General features: G+C 39.0%; 1 protein-coding gene across 1 annotated transcript in view; it reads left to right on the top strand.

Annotated features, from left to right (window-relative positions):
* OGDHL (oxoglutarate dehydrogenase L) overlaps nt 1-25,888 on the top strand; it is a 47,051-nt gene extending 21,163 nt beyond the window's left edge. Inside the window, exons 7-23 of the mRNA XM_033065892.2 lie at nt 1,235-1,381; nt 1,969-2,059; nt 2,557-2,736; nt 3,118-3,246; nt 3,609-3,788; nt 4,095-4,247; nt 4,979-5,081; nt 5,674-5,802; nt 7,739-7,889; nt 9,732-9,859; nt 16,109-16,287; nt 19,881-19,952; nt 20,769-20,894; nt 21,502-21,574; nt 23,412-23,575; nt 24,124-24,278; nt 25,635-25,888. Coding sequence (XP_032921783.1) covers nt 1,235-1,381; nt 1,969-2,059; nt 2,557-2,736; nt 3,118-3,246; nt 3,609-3,788; nt 4,095-4,247; nt 4,979-5,081; nt 5,674-5,802; nt 7,739-7,889; nt 9,732-9,859; nt 16,109-16,287; nt 19,881-19,952; nt 20,769-20,894; nt 21,502-21,574; nt 23,412-23,575; nt 24,124-24,278; nt 25,635-25,758 — 2,284 coding nt within the window. The 3' untranslated portion in view covers nt 25,759-25,888. The remainder of the gene's footprint in view (nt 1-1,234; nt 1,382-1,968; nt 2,060-2,556; nt 2,737-3,117; nt 3,247-3,608; nt 3,789-4,094; nt 4,248-4,978; nt 5,082-5,673; nt 5,803-7,738; nt 7,890-9,731; nt 9,860-16,108; nt 16,288-19,880; nt 19,953-20,768; nt 20,895-21,501; nt 21,575-23,411; nt 23,576-24,123; nt 24,279-25,634) is intronic.
* Nucleotides 25,889-26,340: the final 452 nt, after the last annotated feature.

Below are 26,340 nucleotides of genomic sequence, written 5' to 3'. Positions count from 1 at the left end.
TCCCCTCTGAGAGCAACCAGCTTCCACCAGATGTTTTCCTCTCTGGGCACTGAATGCAGTGTGACTGCATTGGCACGTGGGGGACTGCAAGGTGGGGCTGAAATAGTGTAGCTCTGCACACATGGCAGCAGTTTGCCTCAAGTAATGAACTTGCTGCTTGTCCAGTGCTGGCTTAACTTGCTGCTGCAAAGAGGAAGAAATCAGTGTGTGCTCTGCTTTCCTTCACCCTGTGGGACCTGCTGTTCACATGGCAGAGTACTTTCCCTTTATGTAAAATCTGGCATGACCCCACAGACTTCCCTGAGGAATTCTGGCACAATAGCTCAGTTAAGGGTCTGGCTTTGCTTAGATGGCTGGATTGTATGGTATTGATGGGTGTGCTAGGAGAGACTTTTGGCAGCAATTCATATCACTGCCTTTAGGACTTCAGTCTAAAGAGATAAATGTCAGGATTCTAAGCGAAGAATAAACTGAGTGTTAATGGATTATGGCAGTGTTATGAGGCGAGGCACTGCATAGATGATGTAACCAATACAGTTACTTTCACGAAGATGTATTTTCATTGCCTTTCCTATCTCTAAGCTTTACAATGTATAATCCTTTCAATGTTTGTTAAAAGGTACTTTTTAACCACTCACGTTGCCTCTGGCCTAAATGCATTAAAGAATGAAAGAGCTTAGAGCTGTCAGGGATTGACATCATTCTGCTGCTGAAGCTGAGGCAGGGATACCAGTGTCCTGCTTCTTGTCCCATTCCTGTGTTACATCACACAGGCTGAGAAACCTTGCTATTGAATGAGACCTGTGGAATTAGATGTGTTTTCCAGTCTGGGTTTTTTTTTACAAGTATTAGAAAATACAGATTCTCTGTAATATATTCTTCAGTTCATAGAAGATACTTTGCTGTCACTCTGCTTTCCCAGTGGTCAGAATTGTGTACATGAGAACAGAGTTTAACTTGAGAAGTGAATTTTGTCTGAGGTGGGGACTCTTAATTGTTTCAAAGTCCTAGTAAATAGTTTTCAGGTAGGGGAGAAAGAAGACTGAATTCTCTCCTGTGTTTCCTTCCTCGTATGTGACCTAATTCCAGAGGCATGTAACTTGTATTTACAGATGTTTTAAAACAGTTTAATGTAACTTTATTTGCTATAAGATGGTAAACAATAAGTGTTTGCTACATTACCTTAATACAAATAATTTCTCTTGGTTTTTGTTTTTTTTTCTTTTTGGCAAAGATTTGAAGACTTCCTTGCTCGCAAGTGGTCTTCTGAAAAGAGATTTGGTTTGGAAGGATGTGAAGTAATGATTCCTGCACTTAAGACCATCATTGATAAATCCAGTGAAATGGGAATTGAATATGTTATAATGGGAATGCCTCACAGGTAATGCCAATGGAAACACCCCAACAAATGGGCTTATTGTGTTGGGACAAGTTTTGGGTTGTAGAATTTTATTTAAAAAGTTGATATTAGAGAAGCTGAGGTAGGAAGAGTCAGTCATAACAAGTAATGGGAACACAAAACTGTAGCAAATGCCAGTCAGTAAGAGGCAACAGGCTTCAAAAGTAAATGGTAGAGAAACTCTCCTCGGTGTACTTTGAAGATGCAAACAAATGTGGCAGCAGCCATAGTTTCTCTGCCATTGCATAGAGTCTCTAGAACTGGGAAAGCTAGGTGAGGTAGCTTTGAATTTACTTTTGCAGTCTACCTTAACTAATTTATAATGTGATTATTTAAAGACTGCTAGATAGCTACAAAATTCACTTGGATAAAAAGGTGTTCCAAAATGTGAGAGGGAATGCACTTCAGGAACTTTGTAATGGGAAGAAGGGTTGAATCAAGGGTTTCAGGCTCAAAAGTTTGAAGAGAACATTTACAAATTTCTAACAGGATGGTTTGCAGATTTAAGTTTTATACTGTTGACTCTGTTAGTACCGTTTTTGAGATAACTATATTTGGAATTTTCTTAGGGGTCGGCTGAATGTATTGGCTAATGTAATCCGAAAAGAGCTGGAACAGATCTTCTGTCAGTTTGATCCCAAACTTGAAGCAGCTGATGAGGTAACATGCTTTTCCATTAGATCTGTATAGAGAGGTCAACATTCAAGATAATGTTTTTTTCATAGTAACCATGACCAAAACAACTGAAAACTATCAGTTGCAATGCCTCCTTTTCTAGTTTGAGGAACATGATTTGGTGAAATTTCTTAACAGATTTAAAAATTATATTAAACTTCAATCATGCAGAAGGTCTCTCAAGAGTGACTGTAGATAAATAAGTTCCATTTGATAGAGTTCATAACCTCTAGGCATCTCTTTTTAAGTGAATGAACAGAATATTAATATGCTGTAAGTATTTATCTAACATTTGATGACAACAGTAAGATAATAGAATAGGAACAGTGTCCCAGTTTTAAATTATGGTGTCAAACCCATAGTGCACACTGATGTTCAGGTAACCAGATGCATTTTTCAGGCTGAAGCACCAATTTTAAGCCTAGTGAATCAGATGAAGCAGGAATGACATTCCTGAACTGTGATTGCATCTTTCTTGTTAGGGATCTGGGGATGTAAAATACCACCTGGGAATGTACCATGAAAGGATCAACCGAAAAACAAACAAGAAAATCACTCTGTCTCTGATGGCTAACCCTTCTCACTTGGAAGCAGTTGATCCTGTTGTGCAAGGCAAAACAAAAGCTGAACAGTTTTATCGAGGAGATACAGCAGGGAAAAAGGTAAAGATTGTTTAATATAGTAACTTTTAATGGTAGTTTTTCATGGTATTTCCAATAAAAATAGTTCAACGGTAGTTTCATATTACAGGATCTTCCTCTTTTCCTCCTATGTGAAAGGGATTTATCACCTGTTAAACTAAGTGAGTTTTCTGACATGAGACCTCAATGGTAACTTCAGGAAGTAGGCTTAAAGATTCATTTCCTTTGCAAACTGAGAAAAGGCAGCAGAATTCTGAGAAATTTATGGTTTATTATAAAATTACTGTTTTATAAGCACTACAGAAATGAAATATGGAGCCAGGAAATCCTGCTGAGTAGCTCAAATTGCAGTTTTACTTTCTAATATATGTGTGGTTATGTGTGTACAATTCTCCCTCTTAGGTTATGTCCATATTATTACATGGGGATGCTGCCTTTGCAGGACAAGGAGTGGTTTATGAAACATTTCATCTTAGTGACCTCCCATCCTACACCACAAATGGCACTATTCATGTAGTGGTCAACAACCAGGTAACAAGTACAGCCTTTTCCAACCAACTTCTTTGCTGAATATTTGCCCATCTCTTTTTATTATTTGTTATTAGCTGGGTTCCTTCACCCCTCTGGTTATTAGAATGGTGGAGATGTTTCTGAAAATGATCCTTGTATCTAGCAACTCTTGAGTAGATATTTTATCACCTACGTGTATTCCGTTTAGTTTGTAATACTTAGTTAGATTAGGCTTGCTTTGGTTTTTAAGGGGGCAAAAAGAAGCTAGCTAGTCAAAATGAAAAGCTGATGCTGTTGCTGTGTGAATGGCTATTAAATGCAAACTTCAAAACAGAGTAGAGCCAGGTGCCCAGATTATTTTAATAGAAGTCTCGAATTTTTAGATTGGCTTCACCACAGACCCCCGTATGGCCCGTTCATCTCCGTATCCCACCGATGTCGCTCGTGTGGTCAATGCTCCCATTTTCCACGTGAATGCTGATGACCCTGAGGCAGTGATGTACGTGTGCAGCGTAGCTGCAGAGTGGCGAAACACTTTCAATAAGGATGTGGTCGTTGACTTGGTAAGTCTTGGTTTTCTTAACTTTTCATTTCATGCATCATGTACTACTCTTTATTTTTTTTTTTTTGCAGCTTAGAAGGTCCAGTCAAGAAACATTTGATTTTAAAAAATGTGCATTTTTAAAAGGTATTAATATAAAGTATTATAAATAAAAAGTGTTTAAAAAGAACAAGTAACTAACAGGTTCACAAGAAGCCATGAATGTTTTTTATGTGATAAATCTCTTAAAGTCGCTGTAAAACTATGAAATGGAAATATTCCATTTTACATTTTTCCTTATCAACAGAAGCAATCATTCCCTTTGTAGGTTTGTTACCGTAGGAGAGGGCACAATGAAATGGATGAGCCCATGTTCACCCAGCCTCTGATGTACAAGCAGATCCATAAGCAGGTGCCAGTGCTGAAGAAGTACGCTGACAAACTGATTGCAGATGGGACTGTGACACTGCAGGAGTTTGAGGTACATGCCAGCAGAGTTAGATGGAATCTAAGGAGTTGTAAGGAGAAAGGCCCAACTGTCACTATATGCTGCCTTGTAAACTTTCTTACTGTGATAAGTTGACAATTTGTGATTCAGTTTGGCTTGGATTTTCATGTAAAATACTATTGTTGTAACAAAAGGGCTGGAAGTGCTCTGAAGTAATTAATATATATTGCATGTAAGAAATAGCTTCAGTTCTGAGGGAGAAGGTGATTAAATGAGAACATTGGAAAATAGAGGCATTTGTCAGCTGTTCTTCATCTCTAGAACTTTGTTTCAGCAGCAAGACAGTATTTAATGCTCCTGTTGATAGCTTCATACTGAGACCCTTGGCAGGCTTGTGTCCAGCAATGATGAAATAGAATCAATTTAATATTTTTGTTTTCTTGCATGAATTCATCCAAGTTCAGAGATCATTTGAAGTATTCCAGAAAAATGAAGTGTAGGGCTCCAATGCTTGCAGCTTCAGCTCTTGTACACTCCTCTGTAACACCTGTCTAATGAACTAAATTATTTATTTAGAGTAATGTAGAGCATGTTTCTAGAAGGCAGTTTGATCCTAGATAAAATAAATTTTATTTATTTGCATTATTGTAAATACATTTTCTCATGGAGTTAAATAGCTGGTTTTATCGTGCTGAATGAGAGGTGTCATCTGTAAGATATGAGGGTGTTATGTTTATCCATTTTAAAACCTTTTTGTTCTACAGGAGGAAATTGCAAAGTATGATAGAATATGTGAAGAAGCATATACTAGATCTAAGGATAAGAAGATCCTTCATATCAAGCACTGGCTGGATTCACCTTGGCCTGGTAAGGAGTATCCTTTCACTTATTCTAGTGTTACCCAAATGTGCTTTTATTTTGAGCCCAAAATCTAGGATTTAAAGATTTTATCAGACAGTATTCCTTTAAAATGGAATGTGTGACCTTTGATTTGCACCTGTTAATAGTAAATATAGCATTCTGCCAGTTCAACATGAAATAAATGCTTTTGTTAAAAAATGTGCAAAGTAAGCTGTGACTTTGAAAAAGCCGTTTTCCAGTTTAGCAGAGAAATGGTTTTCCTTTACTGTTAACTGCCTAGGCTGTCAGGAAGAAGGAGTATGTCTCATGTTATTTATTCATTTATTTATTTTTATTTGAGGGATTGAGGTGCCATATACCTTTTATTGGCTGCCTCTGCCCACACAGTTGGACTTCACAGGGAGTGAAAGCTCAAACAAAATAGAGCATTGTGTGCCTGTAAGATCAGCTTCTGTTGTCCTGCAGACAATCAAAATTGTTTCTAGCAAAAGGGGAAGAGCTAGGCTTAGTCTGCTGCTTGAGTTGTTGAATAAATTGTGGGTAATATACATATCTCCTAAACAGTCCTTGGACATCTCACCAAATGTTTTCCTTCCAGGCTTCTTTAACGCCGATGGAGAACCCAAGAGCATGTCTTGTCCTCCGACAGGCATTTCGGAAGAGATGCTGACTCACATTGGCAATGTTGCTAGTTCAGTGCCAGTCAAAGACTTCAAAATACATTCAGGTCAGCTGAAGGCTTTGTGTCTTGTTCCACTTCTGTATTTCTGCATAGAAGTTACTCTTGGACCATTTCTCAAAGAGGAAAATGCCTGTGACTTTTTTCATTTTGACTCTTCCACTCTGTGGGTGAGGAGAATGTGACATTTAAGTCCCTGCTGCTTGTTCTCAGCATAATATTCTTTCTGTATCACACCACTTCTGTTTCATATCTCATTAAAATAGATTTTCCTCTGAGAAAGGTAAAAGTCTCTCTGCAACCTGAAGTTAATAACTCCTTTCATTCTTTGAGTCCTTGCATTTTTTTTCAAGAAGTCTTAGCTTTTGTTCTGAAAAATATTCAGTCCTCCCTTTGGCATCTATTACAGTAAGTGCTGTCTCACTGGGGTGCCCCAACACTGTGTCAAAGTTCTGAGATAGTTTTATTTCCTTGGCAGGTTGAAATCTAGCAACTATTGGGAACAATAACCCGCTCATTCCATGGGAAAACATGGAGACCCTGTGTTTAGGGATCTTTATTCTTTGGTTGACTTGTAGGGTACATACTAAGGATAAGGAATAAAAAGCTTTTTTCTCTTTAAAATCTCCGAAGAGAGAAAGCTAATCCTCTGTAGAGTCATCCATCAAGGAATAAAGTTTGTCTTCTGTAAATATTCTATGTGTTTGTGTTCTTTTGGGAAATGAAGCACAAGTAATGATGGTAGGGCATTCCCAGTTATTAATTGCAGGCTTGTTGAGCAGATACAATTAATGAATAAATTTAACTCTTCTACACATTTGTGCACTTTGTTGTGACACTGATAAATTAAAAATTATAGTTTCTCAATGAAATTTAGTATTAGACATTCTAATTAAAAAGGCAAATTGGTCTCTTGTTAGTAAGTTGATTAACCATTGACACTAGAGAACACTTGCCAGTATATAAGGTAGATTTATGGTTCAAAACAATTATAGTATGCTAGATTCTTTTATGCAGTTTAAAAAGCTGTGAGAGAGAATTTGTAGAGAAATAGAAATTTGAAGTACTTTGTCCTTTCCCTATAATGAAACCGTTTAATATAGTCTTGCAACAAACAGTGGGAAGATAATTTTTTAGAATATACTAAACAATTGTTAAAGGGAAAATTTTCAAGTGGTTTTTTATTTTACTTAAAATGAGGCAATTTCAGTGAGAGTTTTATGTGGAAAGAAAATGAGGTGCTATTCTGTAAAACTGTAGAATGTATAAGGAAAGGGATATATGGGAAAGTAAGATAGGGGACAGCTTACCAAAATCATCAGTGTGAAGGTAGGATGCTGTCAATTGACAGTGAATACAGGTGGCCTCAAAGCTGGAAACACCTGGGTGCAGCTGTAAAGTTTTGTTCCCACTGAAAGTTACAGTGTTGTAACTTGTGGTTTAGCTCATGAGGTTATAAAATCTTTACTGAAAAATCAGCTGTTGGTTACTGACTGAAAATCCATTGGCAGCTGCTATGCTTTTTCTATTTATATGATATTCATAGTACGATCAATCCTGTTTCACTGTATAACATCTCCAAAGTGCAGTAAGACAAATGCCAAGAGAAAATGAGAAAAGGAAGGAAGACAAAAACTCAGAAACCAAATTGCTATTTTCAGTCTCTTATAAAACAGTACTTGGCGTTAGAGATGTGAAAATGAATCTTGGGGGAGAAGAATTTCACTATGAGTCTTTTAAATTGTACTTAGTACTTTCTGACACAGTCAACCGTACTTTCTCCTTCGAAAATAAGGTATGAACATTGCACAAATGTTTGCTTGGGAAGCAAGTTGTTTTATTTTGCCTTCAGTCCTAGAAAAAGAGTTTGTGGACCTGATTTGGTATCTGTGTTTAGCGTCACCAATGAGGAAGGTGAATGTAATGTGAACAGGGAATTTCTCTGAAACAGATCCATTCATTTCTGATCTTTATTCTGATGTAGGACTGTCTCGGATTTTGAAAGCTCGCTCAGAAATGACCGAGAACAGGCTTGTTGACTGGGCCTTAGCAGAATACATGGCTTTTGGCTCTGTTCTCAAGGAAGGAATCCATGTCCGACTGAGTGGGCAGGATGTGGAGAGAGGTACTTTCAGGTCAGTACTGAGATAACTGCTAAATGTTGTTAAAACTGTTTAAGTCCCACACTTAAAGACACAATTTGGCATTTGTTTAAAAAATATGGTCTGCAGGGAAGGGGAAGTTGGGGCTCTTTCTTCAGCATTAATCTGAATATTAGAGGTTTTAAATCTTTTAAATACCATTCCAGTGGTGGCTACTTGGAACTTGTGTACCCTGTGATCAAACATGTTGCCAGTTGGTGAGGTTTTAAAGTGAAATAAGGTCTTTTGTACTGACACTTTTAATGCCCATGGGGCATGTATGAAGGCAGGATCTCATCACTTTGTAAAATATATACAGTTTGCTGCCTTAACTGATTCTCTGTAGAGTAAAATGTTAATGATGTATTTGATTGAAACCTTGGATGTGCTGCCAGTTCCTGGGGTGAATGCTACACTGTGCTTCATTGTGGATGAAGAAGAGAGAAATAAATTTTGGTGTCTGTCTGTTCTGTTCTGGCTAGAATTTGGGAAGAACTGAATATACCGTGTTGTCCTAATAAAACAACACAACTGAGTGCTTTCATTATTTTGGAGCTGCTAAAGAGATGTCTAGAAAATAGTTCTTCATTCAGTATTCCATATGCTGGCTTCTTTTCTTCCTGTTTCAGTCCTCACCACTGTCAATAGATAGAAGCTAGATAAAGCTGCAGACAGAAGCACCAGACCCCTTCTCCTCTTGGAGACAAACTCTTGAGGATGGAGGGAAGGGGGGACAGCTTCGATTCTGTACTGATTTGATGTCAGTGAATCTGAAAATTTCACACGTGCAGATTGTATGTCGGTATATTTCTGGCTGGCCATTTATGCTCATCTTAGTCACCTTTTGCTAGGGAAACACAAAACTTTGTGCTCAAGAAGCTTAACACCAATCTAGGTCTTCTGTCATTGGCTTAAGGACAAAATCAAAATTACAGTGACAGAAATTATTTCTGCCAAACAGCTGCCTGGTGTATGAATTTCTCCCTTTCTTTCCTCTTCCCTCCCTGTGCTGCTCTTCAAAGGTTCAGTCTTTTTTCTGGCTTTACATTTTTGAGTTTTAGATAATTTTCAGGGCTTTTTTGCTGGCATTCATTTTAGCAAAGTGAAGTGCAAACAGATTCTGACTTCAGTGTTGGCAGCTCTACAACACACAGTATTGTTACCAGTACAATAACTGGTTGTAAAGCTGGACATATTGCTGTGATTCACTCAGTCTGCTCAGAGACTTAATGGATTGCAGTAATTACTTCAGTCATCTCTGTTTTGGTAGTATTCCTTGGTGCCTCATTCTAATGCTGATTAATGGTGTTCCAGAGAACTGTAAATGGTGCATGTGAGTGGAAATAGCAGGAAAAAGGATACAACTCCTTCAAGTTTCAGTGCTGAAATTAGATTAGGTTTCATTTTTTTTCATTAAAACCAAACAACAATTGTTTCAAGGAAAATATTAGAATTTGTGAGGAAGGCAGAATGAAATGATTATAATAAAAATTTTGTTCTTCTGAATTTCTTTAATAATTCTGTTTTATAGCAACTACTTCACCATCCTTTTCTCTTTCTTCACAATTCTACTAGCAATGAGGTATTTTCAGTTTCTGTGAGTGCTTGAGCAGCATGGATAGTCAGTGAAAGTCCTTACAGTGCAGCAATTGTATTTAGACATGTGATTGTCTTTCCCATGGTTTCAACCAGACCAGGGTGTTGTGTGTAGCAGAGATAACCATCATGCTTTCTTGCTTTCCAGAATGCAACTTTGATGCTTTGGTTTTGAAAATAGCTCTGTTAATGCCCCAAATGCTTCTTGGCTAGTAAATCTCGCTCAACAACTCTTTGCAGCCATCGTCACCATGTGCTTCATGATCAAGAGGTTGACAAGAGAACTTGTGTTCCCATGAATCACCTCTGGGAGCAGCAGGCTCCCTACACCGTGTGCAACAGCTCCCTCTCTGAGTACGGGGTCTTAGGTAAGTCTCAATCTGCCTGGGGCTTGGCAGGCTGCTAGACAAGAGGCAGATCTCAGCAAGGAAAAGAATGTGGGGAAAAAAAAGCTGTAAAATGATCATATATGGACAGGTGTCAGAGATCTTCCTCCAGGTTCTGGTATCCCTTCAACAAGCATCCCCACATTTTACAATTTTGGGATTCAGGTAAAAGCATCCATCTGCTATTGTTATCTTGGCAGTGCTGGAATGTGCACTTGATACTTTTTTAAAAGGGAAGGAACTGACAAGAAAACCAGAGACGTATTGTCATAGAGATATAAAAAAATCCATCCTGGCCTTATATGAACTGCTATTCTCAATGTACTATTTCAAGAAAACAAATTCTTTTTAGTGATAACATTAATCATAGTGAATTATTTTACCTTCAGCCACAGAGAATGGATAACCTTACTCTGACATGATGAGGGTGGCAAGAGGAATGTGGAGCATGAAACAAATACATCTAATAATTTATCAAAAGTGTTACTGATTCTATGGATAATAAAATATCATGTGAAGGAAAAACTTGAAATGTTGTAGTAGATAAAGGTGGTAGTTGATAGCTGCTTGCTTCAAAGTTCCAGAAATACTTGGTTACTTAGTCATTTTTACAATGCTACATATTACTTATTGCTAATATTAAAATTAAAGTAGTATAAAATTGTACAGTTGAAGCATGGGCTGAAGACCAGATTTTTAGGTACTTTGGTTAGCTCTGTGTCAGAATTGGTGTGAACAGAATCACAGTTTTTGTATCGCTGACATGTAAAGGTAAAATCTAAATAGGAGAGTGTGAGCAAGGATGTGTATAAACAGGAGACAAATAATTGACATAGATAAAAATCAAGAATTTAATTTCAGAGAATGATTGTTTCCAATTTCCTGTTGTTTCTCACAGTGTGTTCTGGGATTTCTTAATTTGAGACTGTTTACAGTGTTGCTGCAAAACTTGTGGATAAGTGGATCATAGGTTTCTGGATTTGGCTTTATAACATTTCAAAAGAAGTGGCAAGTATCTGGATATGGTTGAAATCTGATTTTATTTAAAAAATAACACCTCAATAGGAAGCCTAGTGTTGATATGGTGTGAAGGCAATTCTAACTGTCACAATTCCATTCTTTAAAAAACAAACCAAGTGGGCTCTCTTTCTTTCTCTTTCTTGATCTCATCCTGCTCACTATTGCCCTTCCACCTCACCCAACAAAAGACAGGTGAAAGTTGATTTAATAAAATTCATTGAATACAAGCAATAGGGTAAAATAGGGTTTTGTTTGTATGCTGAAAACAAGAATATAATTTCTGTGCACTTGTGCTTCAGCAGATGGAATGACAGGTTCTTCAAAACTAATAATATTGATACTTTTAATTTTCAAGGACTTTAAATCCATTATGTCCGAGATGTTTTCTAATTTTAAAGGAGATTAAATTGATACAAATAGTTAAGTGATGTGGCTTTTGTTTGTTTACTGGATTGGGTTTTTTTTAAACTAAAAATGCCATGTTCTGTGTTGAAATGATTTTATAATGAAGTTTTCCCTCTCTTAATGGCTTTTATATATTGACCTTTTCCAACATGTGTACTCTAGTCTATTGCCTCCATAGACAGACAGTTTTGGGATAAGCAGCAGTGTGAGAACATGTCTTTTCTAATTAAGGCTCTGAGTCAAAAAAGAGCTATCAGAATTGATATTTATTTGGCTGGTAACATCACTGGGTCTCCTTTTAAATACATGAAAGAATAAGTGAAGGTTTGCACTTCATGGAGTTGGTTGTTCAGGAGAACCAAAACCCCTGAACACTTTATTTTCTCCAGCTGCTGTTTCTACTATCTAATTCTGTTAAAAGAAGCAGTTTAGAATTAGCACACTGAAGTGTTTGGTGGCTGTAGGGAGAGTTGTGAGATAATATAAAGGGGAAATAATGGTGAAAGAGTGTTAGGAATTTATTCTATGACTGTATTAACATGCAGCATCTCAGAATAATTTTGTAAATTCCCTTAGTTTCTGTGAAGGAGAGCTAAGTAAAAATGGATTAAACAGCCCAGCATGAAGCAACTACATATTATTTCCTCAGCAGGTACATAAGCCAAGAGCTGGTATCTGTTCAGAGCTGTGAGCTTTGCACCAAGTTAGGAATATCTGGGGAGCCATTGCTATATTAAAATGATACTCTGGCAAGATTGATTTCACTTAGAAAGAAAACAAAGGCCAAAGGCAGTCGTTCAACTGTAGTTCAGACAACTGCTTATGTTTTATCTACAGAAGCTCTGGAGTGGCTGTAACCTGGGCATTAAATCAGAGTACTTAACAATCTCCGATTATTTAGAGTATTTAACAACCTCTGATAATTTTGTTTGACATCATATGTCTAGTATTTTTAGTTATACACAGATAATTATAATTTAGTTGTGCATCTATTTGCCTTACCGTAATTTTCCCCTTGTACTGAAACTGAATATCTGGAAGTATAAGTGATGACCATGAGAAGTTATTTAAGAAGAAGATGTTTGTCTCAACTTATTTGCTGATTAGGATAGAGGAGAAAAACAAAAGTAACTTACAGATGCTCTATTCTACTTCTTCAGTGTTTTTTAAAAACTTTAAAAACTTGAAAGGATTTCCTGTCTTTCTTTATGGCACTCAGAATGACTTGTGTAGTGTTGAGTCTCTGTCCCAGAGGTGAGGTTCTTTGTCCTATTCAATACTGCTTTTGAGAGATCTTGTGCTCAGGATATGTCAAGGAATAACAGGCAAGATAGGCTTGGAACTAGTGTGTAGTTCAGGAAATTCCTGAACCACGAGACTTGGAGTATAGTTTTTCAAGGGAAAAAGTCAAGTTTAAAGCAAAAGATGAAAGGAAGAAGACAGGTATTAATGTAAAATTACTTTTTTGTGATACACACCTAGGATGAAATGTGTAGTATTGCTGCTCAGTCAGAAAAATGCATTTTTAATATTGGGGGTAGCAAATGCAAATATGCAAATACCTGCCAGAAATTGTATTAGGAACTAGGACAGACTGTAGTAATCAATGGCATCTGCACGGAGTTCTGAGAATGCATGTCTTCCTGTTTAATAGTCAGCCTCCAGATGGGTATTAACTTCACTTTGTCATGAGCTGTTTTTGGGTTTGTGAAAGGATGCATATCTCTCTGTAGTCCCTGTGCTTAGAATTTCTGTTAAAGATAGCACAAATCTGTCTTTGAACCTTTCTTCATTCTGACATAAAACCCTTGTACTGATAAGGCCTTTTAACCATTAGTTAACATTCATGCCCTAACTCACTTTAAAATCATACTAAATTAAGTTATGGCTGTAGCCTTACTTACATTAATTGAAAGCCAGCTATTCTTATGGCAGTCATGAAAATGTTGTGGGGAAATGCTGTGTAAGCTGCCACTTTGCTTGACAACACTTCTTTCTGTGCCAGAGTGACAGAAGAACAGTGAGGGAGCACAGCAGGCGCTGGACTAATAGAAACAGGCATTTCTGCTGGGTCTGTCATCTAGGGACCATAATGAACTCCAGCAATTCAAACATTAGTTTTGCAGCCTTAATCAAGTGCTGTGTATTTTTCTTTCCTCTGTCTCCTCAGTGTAGAAGTTTACCAAACTGCTGTGCTGGTTCCTCGTTCCCTGTGCCCTGGTGTGCTCTGAGCCCTGAGCAGCTCTCTGCTGTTTGGAGTTGCCTGGTTGATCTCCAACACCCTTTGGGTGTGCAGATTCCTTACCTGACATTCTTTGAAAGCTGTCCTGCTGCCTGGTTGCCTTGGATTTCCTGACAGCTTCAACCTCTTTTCTGTTTCTAGCTGTGTAAGAGTTAATCCTTTAAACCCACAAAATTTGCACAGGATTTTAAAGGAATGTTCAGTTCTTCTGCAGATGCAAAACAAGGTCTCTACTGTAGTTTTGTTGTTGTTGTTTTAATTCTCTTTTTTGGTCTGAGGTTGAGCTCTCGTGAGAGACCTGTGAAGGAACCTGCTCCCCTGGAGTTCATGTCCCATCTCTAGAATGGTGGAGACTTTCTAGTTCAGGTCACCTTCCCTGACCTTGGCTCTGGTGCCCCAGCAATTCCCTTTCAAGACGATACCTCACCCTCTCCTGGGCTGTTTACATTGCATCTGTCTGGATCTCTCTCCACCACCACTTTTTTTTTATTACTATGTAGCAGTTCAGATCTTGTTCTTTAAGCAATTTTCTCCCCATGAAGGAGGTAGTAGTAGTAGCAATAATTCTTAACAGACTCCTTAGTCTGTCAAGAGTTAAAGCTATTCCACTACTACAATCATAATTGGAATAGTTTTAATTTAGTAACTCTCATTGCCATTTCCCTGGTGGAAAATTGAGTTCTGGTATACCAAAGATGCGTATACCACAGACACATGTGCCATGAAATAGTAGTCTCAGCAACATTATTCTCAAAATAATAATCAGAATGTATTGATTACATTTAGATATATTTTCCTGAACATTTTTATAGCTGTCAGCTTGCAAATGGTATCTGTGTTAAGATCACAGTTTTCAATGCAGCTTCACCTAGAACATTGTTACCCTGTAGAGATAAGTGTGAAGTTGTCAACAAGATAGGAAATGAGAAATTATTCTCCTTTTGCCATGTGAATTTTATGGGTGATCTTTTGTATATAAAGTAGAATTATGTGTGTGCTGTGACCAAATTTTACATATACATCTATACTCTTTGAAAAGCACTGTTTGATTATTGATAACTGAGTGGTCAAGACCTTAGTTTGTGCTTCTCTAAAAGCCAGATTACCCCACCCTTACAGAGAGCAGCATATGCACAAATAAGTCGTGAACATATTGCATATTTTCTCAACCATGTCACCCAATCAGTAGAAATGGTCTCTTAATGCTTGTGTAAAATTAGAATGGGATTCAAGCCTATCTAGGGAAATCTATTTTTCAGATACCTTTGGGAATATGATTGAAGGAGTTGTGTAAATTTTTCTGCTGTTTTCATTGTGTTAAGAACAATAGAATGACACAAATGAGGAGGCCAGAGGTGGAAGAAAGGCTGAAGGAAAGGCTGTTCAGGCAGTCAGGCCAAAGGCAAGGCCAGCAAAAGTCATTGTCTCTGGTAATGACCTGTCATGGGGACTTACAGATGAAGGGCTGTCTGTCTGGCTTTACAGTCTTCTTTTGGCCTCTAATGTATCACTTGCCTTTTGATGGGAGCATCTGCTGGAGTCATGGATGGACTGCTCAGAGATCAGTAGTCCAAAAGCCAAGTGACTCAAAGATTTTGTGCCATGGGGATGGTAAGCAAAAAACGGGGTTGGAATTACCAAGGAGTAGACTGTGAAGGCACCAGAAGTTAGTTGATCTGCTGGGGTAAGCTTCAATGAGAGTGTTCCCATATTGTATTTGAAACCAGATCATTATATTTTGTGTAGAGCTTCAACATGAAATGTATCAATTAAATATTTATTCTCTGTGGGTAGAATCAGTTTTGCCTCCATCAGAACCTCTATACCCAGAGCACTGCTATATAGCTCTGCTTTTTACTAAGAGCTTTAACCTTTTTGGTTATAATCACTCCAAACTATAGGTGGAGAATCTGAGTATAGATATTCATTCAGAACTCCAGGCTTTGTTGTATCAAAAGATCAAAGGAAAATATGAACAGAGATGAAATACTTTAACACTGAAGCAGATACCTAAGGGGTCCTTAGCCCTGCCTAAGAAAAGACTGTTTATCCAAATCCCAGATGTGTTTGCCATGCAGCTGTTATGTTCAACTTTTTTTGAATATCTGAGGACTAGGATCATGTCTATAGACTGAAAATTGATGTCACTAGTAATTTTCTTCATCATCTGCATATGAGAGGGGAAAAGAAAGATGATGTTATGTAGGGCTGCAGAAATATTAAAATTAATAAATAACTCTTGAACTGGGTTGTAAGTGCATTTTTGCAGGATAAGATAGTAGTGAGCTCTTAAGGAAACATTAAACTAAAGTTGGAGTGGATGGAGGGGATTTAGTTTGTTTAAAAACTCCTATTATATTGAAGTGTTTGAGAAAAGTGTGAAGGATTGAAGTCAAGCTTGGAAATGGTACTGTTGAAAACTGCATCATGTATAATGGGGCTCCAAAAATCCAGTTCATGCTCTAATTTGGGGTTAGTTTTATTTTTAATTTTTTAATGAGGAATGAACAGAATTTTCAGGAAATTTTTTTATTTTCTAATTCCTCTATTTGTTTTCTTGTCAGGTTTTGAACTTGGCTTTGCTATGGCGAGTCCCAATGCCCTGGTGTGCTGGGAAGCCCAGTTTGGGGACTTTCACAACACAGCTCAGTGTATAATAGACCAGTTCATCAGCTCTGGCCAGGCCAAGTGGGTTCGGCACAACGGGATTGTCCTGCTCCTGCCCCATGGGATGGAAGGAATGGTGAGTGCTGCTGCCTGCCACGTGCAGGAGGGGACTGCTGCCACCAGTGCCTTCTCTGCAGCTGGACAAGCTGCTTGGTGGCACTGCAGATCCCCAGAGGTGGCTTGGGAATCCAGTGGTGATAGGAACCCAAGGGAGGAAGGTACTGTGGGACTGCCTCAGTGTTACAGAGAAGAATGTAGGTAGATCGACTGGTGAAAACCAAAAAACCCTGAGAAATATTTCTGAGCTCTTAGCTTTGTGTCCTTCTTAGTGGCATGTATCACTTCCCCCCATTTTTCCCTTTTATTTTTCTTTTCTGTTTTGGTATCTTTCACTAAAACACTGCCTTCTTTCCCTAGCAAGCTGCATTCTCAGTGTACAATAAGAAATCATGTCTAAGAGTGCTTACTTAGTTTTATTTTGCATAAAGTATGTATGTATAAACTCTGCACTAAATTCTCTTGCCATGAAATGGTATAAACAACTGTAAAACTTCTCAAAAATCATTGACCTTGGTTAATTTTGATATAATAAGAAATCTCCCTCATTCTGGAAAGGAAAATGTTTCTACTAGCTGTTGACTGTCTTTTCTTTGGTGGAGGAACTAGACAATGTCTTAGAGGGAAAGGGTGTGGCCACACCCTATGTGTGAAGTTACATGAAGTTCATATCAGCAGTGGAATTGTTCTTCAAATATTTTAAATTATTTTAAAGGTTGTATGACTGTCTTGTCAGTTAAGGTTAATTTTTTCCTTTTCAAATACATTAGCCTTCATGAATTGTTGCATGTATGTTTCTAGTTTTCTATTTAAAAGAGCCTAGTATGTGCCACAGTGGCAATCTCCATCTGTATAAATGCCTTAGACCTTTTCACCACAAACTGTGTCATTTCTATTCTCACAAACAATTTAGTTTATTTCCATTCAATTATGATCCTGTCCTGATACACTGGGGTGCATTCATATCTTATGAATGGCTTTCCACATCCATTGTGCTTAAAGAATAAAGGGTCTGATGCTGTTCACAAGGGTTTTGATAAATTAATTTTTTTGACTGTATCCTGAGGGGACAGCCTGAATGAGCCCTCAGCAGGAGGTGTGGTCCTCTGCAGGGAAGCACTCAGCTTAAGGGGCTGGTTCTCTGCTACTTACAAGACATTTAATCTTTCTTTTCCCATAGCCACTTGGGAGTGAAGATTTGCACAGGTCTTCTAAAACATGCTTATTTTGCTACCAGTGTCAGCTTATTTTGGAATATTTAAGAATCCCACCAGGCTGTTAAAATCTTTTATCCTCCCAGAGGACCTTTTCATTACAGGAGAACTGTTCTTTCTATAACTACAGTGTTTGGGACAAGATGATTTGGGGAAGGATTCTTAATGGGATATGGATCCCTTCACCTCTAGGTCATGCATTCACAGGCAAGTTGGCTGTGATTGAAAGACTCTGCAGCCTAATGGCTCCTTGGAGACTCATCTGAAAACAGCTAATGGATTCAGTATAGTCTCACTGGATAGGTGGTCACAGTAGAAATAAACCCTACCCCGTCCCACGCAGCAGTTGCTGGCAGTCTGATTGGTGGTGTCAGCACAGAAACCGAAGATGGATGTGAACATTGAGGCTCTGGACTGAAGTTGTTGCTGGGTCAGTATGTGAGTGATGGGGAAGCCTCATCTGCCTCTCCTGTAATTGTTTGCTGGTAACATCTCTGTTCCCAGTGTACTGACTGCAATGTGCTTGTGAAGCACTGGGTTTGTGCTGTGTATGCCATGCTTAGTGCAGGATTTGATTTTCTGCAAACAGATGTGAACAGCAGAGGTGCTACAATAAACTGGGCTGTTACGGTGCACCACACTTTTTGTGCAGCTTTGCTCCTTGCACTCAAGTCCTTACCAGTCTGCGACCAGATTATTTAGCACCTCAAAAGTGGAGGCAGAATTCAAAGGAGCAATGATACAAGGCACAGCTGCAGGCTGTTTGTGTTACACCTTTGTTGCCAACAGAATTGAATTCCCTTAGTGCATGAAGCAGACTGAATCATGGAGTCATAGAATGGTTTTTGTTGGAAAGGACTGTACAGACCATCTAGTTCAAACCCACCCACCATAGCAGGGAGCCTTTCACCAGGGACTGCTCAAAGCCCCATTCAGGGTGACCTTGAACACTTCCAGGGACGGGGCATCTACAGCTGCTCTGAAAAACCTGTGCCAGTGCCTCACCATCCTCACAGCAAAGATTTTCTTCCTTGTATTAAATCTATACTTGCTCTCTTGAAGCCTAAAGCCATTCCCACTTGTCCTGTTGCTACTTGACCTTGTAAAAAGTCACTCTCCACCTTTCTTGCAGGTCCCCTTTAGGTACTGGAAGATGCTGTAAAATATTTCCCTGGAAACATCTCTTCCCCAGGCTGAACCATTCTGACTCTCTCAGCCTTTCTTCATAGGAGAGGTGCTCTCATCATCTCTGTGTCCCTCCTATGGATCTGGAATTCTGCATTTGGAATTAGGAAGGGTGATGTGTTCAATCAAGGTGGACTACTAGTTGTCAGAATAATGACTGATTTTGGACCTCATGTATTAAGAGATAGCCATATAAAGAAAAAATCTCTTTATGAACATTATTAGCTTAGGAGACATGGAGGGAGTTTAGAGGTGTAGTATTTTGTCTTAGAGGTGTCCTTCCTAAGGGTACCTGTCACTTGAATCAGCCAAGGCTGTCATACAAACATCATAAAGTCACCCCAAGACAAATAGCAATATGTAATAAAGCACATTGCATTCTCACTCTCCTTACAGCTTTCTCTGATCCTTTATAAACAGGGACATGAAAAAGAAAACTAACAGATTCTGCTACATTCCTTACTCCTGATAATTTCTGTGGCCAGCATGCATGTTTTGCTAATGTAAAATGGAGCTAACAGCATCTGTGCAATTCAAGTAATTGCAGTGGGTACTGCTAGTGAGACAGTGGATGGGAGTGTTCAGTAATGACAGAGCATAAAATATCTCCCAAGGAGGCAGAAATTAATCGTAGGTTAGTCTGGCAGATAATGTGTGTATGTATTTTGATCCATTTTAGCTAAAGCATTCATCTAGGTATTTGGTCCTGTACTGAACAGTGAACAATAGTAGGAGAGATCCTGTGCCTACTTTTGTTGCTAATACAGCAAAAGTAGTCAGCAGTTAACTTTGTGTTTGCTCCTGCTCAGCATACATGAAGTGTGAGTCACTGCAGTACTCTGAGGCATCCAGTGTTTCTCTTCCTGGTATTCCTTGTGCTCCTGTTTGCTCTGCATTAGCAAGGTCGTCACTGTGCCCACATGGACCCACTGTCTTTACACTGGTATTCATACTGAGGGTAAAAATCACTTGCAGCTGGTAGAAACATTGGAAATACATGTTAAACCAAATCTCCTGTGAAAACAGATGAGGAATTCCAGTCCTGTGGTGTGTCCTCTCTCCCACTGCTGCTGTTGATGGCTTTGACTGGGGGGCAGGCGAGTAGCTGGTGCAGAGGGGACAGGAGGTACTTACTCATGCAGTGAGTGAGCTAGACTAATGTCTAGCTGCTCATTTGGCTCTTTAACATTGTTTTAAATGATACCTTTACCAGGGTCCAGAGCATTCATCAGCCAGGCCTGAGAGGTTTCTGCAGATGAGCAATGATGATTCTGATGCCTATCCAGTAAGTAGTTTTGTCCTTTTCTTGCTTTTCGCATCCCAGACAATTTTTGTTAGTAGCATCCTTTTAGCTAGGTATAGCAGGTTAGGATTTAGCTGCAAGTATTGGTGTAACATTAGCTTGATCCCAGTAAAAGTAATGGAATTATGCAGCATTGCTGCTCACTGCAAAGCTGAGGTCACATACAATTAATCTCTGGCAGCATGATCTTTTTATGGCTGTTCCTCAGGGCCAGTGATCCCGCATGTTTATATTGCTGTGTGTACCACAAATAGGCATCTCTAGCCAATTTCTAAAGGAGGTCAAGTGAGACTACCCTGGTTCTTTGCGGTGGACCTAAATTGTACTGCTAGGACCATGAAAATAAAGCAACTTCTAATTTTGATTGGGCTAAGATTTTCATAGATTGGTCATTCACTTCTACAGATAAAGTACATAGCTCTACAGGATGGGAGAGAGAGTGAAAGCTAACCGTACACACAGAAATTGAATTGTACTTTAATGTTCTTTCACAGCAATTCTATTTTGTTTCTTCCATATGCTGACATCTTAGTCCTCCTCAGTCATCCTTCCTGGACTTCCCATCTTTTCTGAATTAATGGAAACTTTGTGTCTATTTGCATATATTTTTAGGAAGAAGTAGAAACAGAAAGGAATGATTTGTAGGGATGCTTCCCTAGCTAATAAAGCAATCTCAGCTGAGAGCCACTAAATAAATTTTTGAGGGAGTTGCTGAGAATCAGAAATAGAAGGATGGCTGTCAAGCCTTTTTTCTGATCTTTTAGACATTTTTCTAACGCATTTTAATGTTTCTTTCAGGAGTTCACTGAGCAGTTTGAAGTTTCCCAGCTGTATGACTGCAACTGGATTGTGGTGAACTGTTCAACTCCAGCCAATTACTTTCATGTCCTCCGAAGGCAGATCATGCTGCCATTCAGAAAGCCGGTAAGATTACCTTAATGGACTTGATTATTCCAGGTAAATTAGCCCTCAAACAAGGAGTGGCCTTTGCATATGAGACACTGCTGAAAAGAATAAGGATTGCTGGTGAGAAACCCTAACTGAACACAGGTTGGAAGTTCCCACTTTGATGGAAAAAAGCTCAGCTCTAATTTACTCTGCCTCTAAAACTTGATTTTGAGCTTTGCTTCCATCTGGCTGTGCAGATCTTCAGATGAGCTTGTCAAGATATTAGTGATGTAGCTAACATGTTGCAGAACTATCTGCATGTCTAATTGCTGGAACTTTGAAGACTCAAGATATAACTGTTGAATGTTTTAGTGGTTCATAACCTATGATTTGATTTTGTTGTCAAAAAGAAACATCAGCAGTGAGTTTTGAGAACCTGTAAAAGGAGTAGCTACCTAAGTCTTCTGAATAATTTTGAAACTTTCATGGCTTTCAAAACAGGAAAAAATAATTTACTGTTTGCTATTCATATTAATTTATTTCATATTCAGTTTGTGGTTTTTGTGTGCACAGTGTTACAAATGTTGCACGTGTAATGGAGAGAAAACAGCTTCTGAGTGTTGGAAAAATTTCTGTCTTACAGCTGATTGTTTTGACACCCAAGTCATTGCTGAGGCATCCAGAAGCTAAATCCAGTTTTGATGAAATGGTGTCTGGTAGGTCACCTCAAAGTATTGCAGGGAAATAATTAACTATATCCAGTTGCCTGTCAGGCTGTGAAGAACAGAATCTGCTCTGCAGAATTTGTCTTTTCTTTCGGCATAATTTCTGTGGAGCTGTCATAGTGAGATCTAGCAGGGACTTTTGCTGAAAAATTTCCTTTCACATATAGATTCTTAATTTTAACAGGTTTATCTTGTAACCAGCCATTAATCTTAATGGAAAGTGCATTTCCATCTCTGCAGGGGGTTTTCCCTCAAGAGGCTACCACGTCCCTCTGCTGTTTTTCTCTTCATATAAAACTCTAGTTGTTCTTTGTACTGCCCATGCCTCCTGACCCCAAGACTGAGGGATAAGTTGTAATTACACTGAACTCATTTGGAAGAATAATGTGCCCAGTACTCTTTACAGTGCTTGGTTTGGGGCTGCTGTGTCACACCAGTGATCTAAAGTGAGATCAGTGAGTTCAGAACTGTTGTTGGCATGCCATGAGCACCACAAGATACACAGTGACTGCAGGGGGAATACCAAACACTGCAGTTGTTTTGTCCTGCCTTGCACTGGTTGACTGTGTTGGAATGGCATCAGGAAATGCAGTGATATGTAATGAGTGAGGGATTAAAGTGACTGTTCAGAGTGAGAATGTGGGCATAGGTGTACTGGTCTATCTCCAGTTCCAGTGAGGGTCTTGACTGCTGTCAGAAGAGAGCAACTGCTCAATTTTTTTTAAAAGCAACTTACACTGTATAAATATGCTTAAATATTGTATTATCTTATTTTTGTGTGTAAAATTTGCTTCTTGAGAAAAGGCATTTACTGTTTTTATTACTGTTTAAATGCTTTGTAGAATGTGTCAGATTAGAAATTCTGTAGGCTTTGTGATTTGTCACTTTGTCTTGGAAGTCCCCTCTACTTCAGGCTAACCTCAATGGTGTTCAAACAAATTAACATTGAATTCTGGCACACTTTCATGTTTCTGCTGAAGAGAGCAGGTAATAAAGTGTTTCTGACTCTCAGCTAACCCTTTTTGCTCTGCTTTTAATAGAAAGCTGAGAAAGAGGAAGACTGACTCCAGCTGACCCAATGAAGCACAGATTCAGTCTTTTTTAATGATGAATTCTGCTGTTCAGTGGGACAAGATAATTCTGACATAAATCAGTTCTTCTTTGATATGTTTGTGCTGTTGCTTTTCTTCCCCAAGATAAATGGTTCAAACAGAAGCTTATTCTCCTGATAAGTGGGTGTGCTGATTCAGAATAGGAGGTCGAGCTGCTGTCTGCCAGCCTACAGTTGTTTAATGTGGAAATAGTTCTACTCAATCATATATGAGAGCAAAGAAAAGGATCTTTTAGACCATCAGGTCCCTCTTCCAGCTTCATATATCCCAAGAAAATTTTACTCCTGGGAGGTGGTAGCCGTGAAAATACTTATCTGAAATTATACTTGTACATTAGCATTTATGCATATGACTCAGCTCAGTGCTAATTCTTGCTTTGTCTATTGCTCTTTTATCTCTCAAACAGAGGTTTAAATCAAATATACAGCAGAATGTGTGTGCTTGGGTAAATATTTCTGTAGTTGCCAGATTTATGGATATGTGTTTTTTGAAAGACTTGGAATATTGACAGTCTTCTAGCTTCTTGAAACAGAACTGCTGAAAGTCACTTTAGCCAAGTTACCAGTCTGAAAAGTAGGACCAGAGAGGCAGGAGAGCCCTTTGATCACTGCAACCTGCAGCTTGCTCAGTAATGGACTAAAGGACTGTTTCTTGGGCTGCTTTATTGAAATGCCAGGCCCACTGAGAGCACTTTCTCTAATTTGTACTCCAACTAGGTACCACTTTCCAACGTGTGATTCCTGAGAAAGGGCCGGCAGCGCAGGCGCCACATGAGGTCAAGCGAGTGATTTTCTGCACAGGAAAAGTCTACTATGACCTTGTGAAAGAAAGAAAGAGCCAAGACCTGGAGAAACAAATAGCTATAACCAGACTCGAACAGGTGAGCTCCCTGATCCTCAGAAGACAGGGCCATGGGGATTCCTGTGCTTTTAAATAGACACCCCTCCTAGAATGGATGGTGATAGCTTTTTTGTAGCACTTATTATCTTACAAGATATATTCTAATTCTTCGAGGCCTTGTGGATTGGGAACACATCAATACCATACTGGACAATGAGATTCAGAAAGCTTGATGACTTCCAGAACAACATAACAAAGTGAAGATTACGATATGATAGCACCTTAAATTTGTATATGCAGTCTGCTAGATTTAAATGTTGTGAATAACACACTTTGAAGCTATAGTGTCCTTCACTGATGAGGGACATGCAACAGCTACTTCACTAAAAAAACTGCAGGAGTGCAGGTGGTCTGGACTACAGCCTACTTCTGTTCATACTACTGCAACTATAACATACTTGTGTATTCATTTCTGACCATTAAATCAATTAGAGAAACATGAGTCACTCTCCATGGAAAAGTAATGACTCACCATGGGCTAATACCACATAAGAGAAAGCCTTGACAATTATTACCCTTTTCTTCCAGATCTCACCATTCCCCTTTGACTTGCTGAAAGAAGAACTTGACAAGTATCCAACTGCTGATCTAGTCTGGTGTCAGGAGGAGCACAAAAACAGTGGATATTATGATTATGTCAGACCTCGTTTCCGCGTTATTGTGAACCGCACTCGACCCATCTGGTATGAGACTTTTAAAAATTGCTCTTTCTCCTGGGCTCATTTGTTTGCTTTTAGATTTAGTTGGGGTTGTTTTTAGGTATTCATGGGTAAGTCAGGTTCTTCACAAATCAAACTCTCTGAATCTTGGTGAAGGAGGGAAAAATCTGGACTACTATTTCACAAATACAAAGTGCACAAATTGCTGTTCCTTGTAGGTCTAAAACAAAATCAGTAGCAACTCGGTCTGTATTTGTTGCTACTTAGCACAGCACTTAACTCTCTGTTGTCCAAGATTTTGTCATTTTAAGAATTTCATTCCAGATGTTAGGTTTCTGCAGGAAACAGCTGTTTAAGAGCTCAGTCCAGGCACCTTTGCATTTGTTTTAGATGACTGACTCTCAGATCTGCTCGTGCACCTGTCAAAAGAATGAGAGTCTTCATTGCCAAAAGCAAGTTATCTAATTATGAGACAGTGTACCTGGCTGCCTGCGAGGGATGGGGAGAAGACACAGCTTAACAATGATGGGAGGGAGGAAAGAGAGGGAATCTGACCAGAAGGTATAGCATGGTACAACTTAGATTGATTTTTATTTAAGAAAGATTGATGACTAAATATCCAAAACTGCCAAGCTGACTTGAATGCCTGTTCTGGTTTAGGGTAAATTTGGGAGAAAACTTTTGAATGGTGTTCTTTTAGGAAATAGATTTAAGTAGTTTTTCTTTTAATTGGTTTGGGGAAATATTTTTTTGAAGAGAAGTGGAAAAAAAGCCTGTTTATTTAATAGGTAAAACATTTTTAGGAACAAAACTCCTCATTGTTCTGAAGAGATGATAAATTCAGAAGAGTTTCTTTTGTGGGTTGTAGTTTGGCTCACTCAGTTTGTTATCAGTCCTTCCACTGTTGGGAAATGCTGCAGTTTAGGCCAGGCCCCAGTGGGCCACAGGTGTGAGCTCCCAGTGCTCCTCTGGGTTTTCAATTTAGAGTAGGTTTGAACAATTTCAAGAAAAAGGAAGGAAAATAAAAACAAACCACAGTCCAGGGAGCTTCTTTGCCTTAGTTAGCTAGAAACTAACCAAAAGCAAAGGAAAGTTCTCTTGCTGTCCACTGCAGACAGCACAGTCTGTGTGAAGGATGCAGGGGAGCAAGTGCAGTCTCTGATAACAAACTCTGCACCTCTTCTCTCCCCCTTCACTGCTGGAATCAGCCTTAAAACTGCAGAACTCAATATTCAACACCAACAGAACAGACAACTGGGATACAAGCATCATAAAGTCACCCCAAGACAATGCCTTAAGCAGCATGTTCTCATGTTTATTATTGTCAAAATAGAGTATCTTCTCACCTCATTTGTCTGCCTAATTCTTTTTCTCATGAAGGTATGTTGGCCGAGAGCCTGCTTCTGCAGCTGCCACAGGCAACAAGAACATGCATCTGGTGTCACTCAGAAGGTTCTTGGATACAGCTTTCAACCTGGAGGCCTTTGAGGGGAAGACATTCTAACTGCAGGGCCCTGACCTGTGTCTGACTGGTGGTCTCTCAAAACACTGCATCCAAAAGGAAAGTGGGCAGAATACTGGATGAATGATGTATTTTTGCTTTACCAAATAAAAGGATCCAGCAGCTGATTTCATTATTCTGTACCTTGCTCCCATTTTATAAGGAAAAAACAATTCCAGCTTACCTTCCACCATTTTTTGTCACTTGTCTATTTAAATTGGAACCTCTTTGACACAAGAAGCTTCTCCTATCCCAGAATGCAACGTGTGGCTCATATCTCTCTCTGTGGGCACTGGTTAATTACTGTAAGTAAAGCAGGCATGGACAGCACCACAGTTACGCACACAAGAGGCATTACCACAAGGAAAATAAATTACTTATTGCTGTCTATATATCAGAGAAGAGTAGTGAAACTGAAAAGCAGAGTTAGTAGATGACTTTGGTAGAGAAATGTACTGACTGTGTTTGTTGGAAGGAGATGGTGAGGCAACCTGGAGATGTGAAGAGGAGGCTGAAAATAGGGGAGTCACATTACAAAGTTGTTCAACTGGGGGATAACAGTAAGTAGTGTGAACCACTTAGCTA

The sequence above is a fragment of the Catharus ustulatus genome, chromosome 8, assembly GCF_009819885.2.
Source record: "Catharus ustulatus isolate bCatUst1 chromosome 8, bCatUst1.pri.v2, whole genome shotgun sequence".
In the NCBI taxonomy this organism is placed as follows: Eukaryota; Metazoa; Chordata; class Aves; order Passeriformes; family Turdidae; genus Catharus; species Catharus ustulatus.
This window is presented reverse-complemented; position numbering and strand designations above follow the sequence as displayed.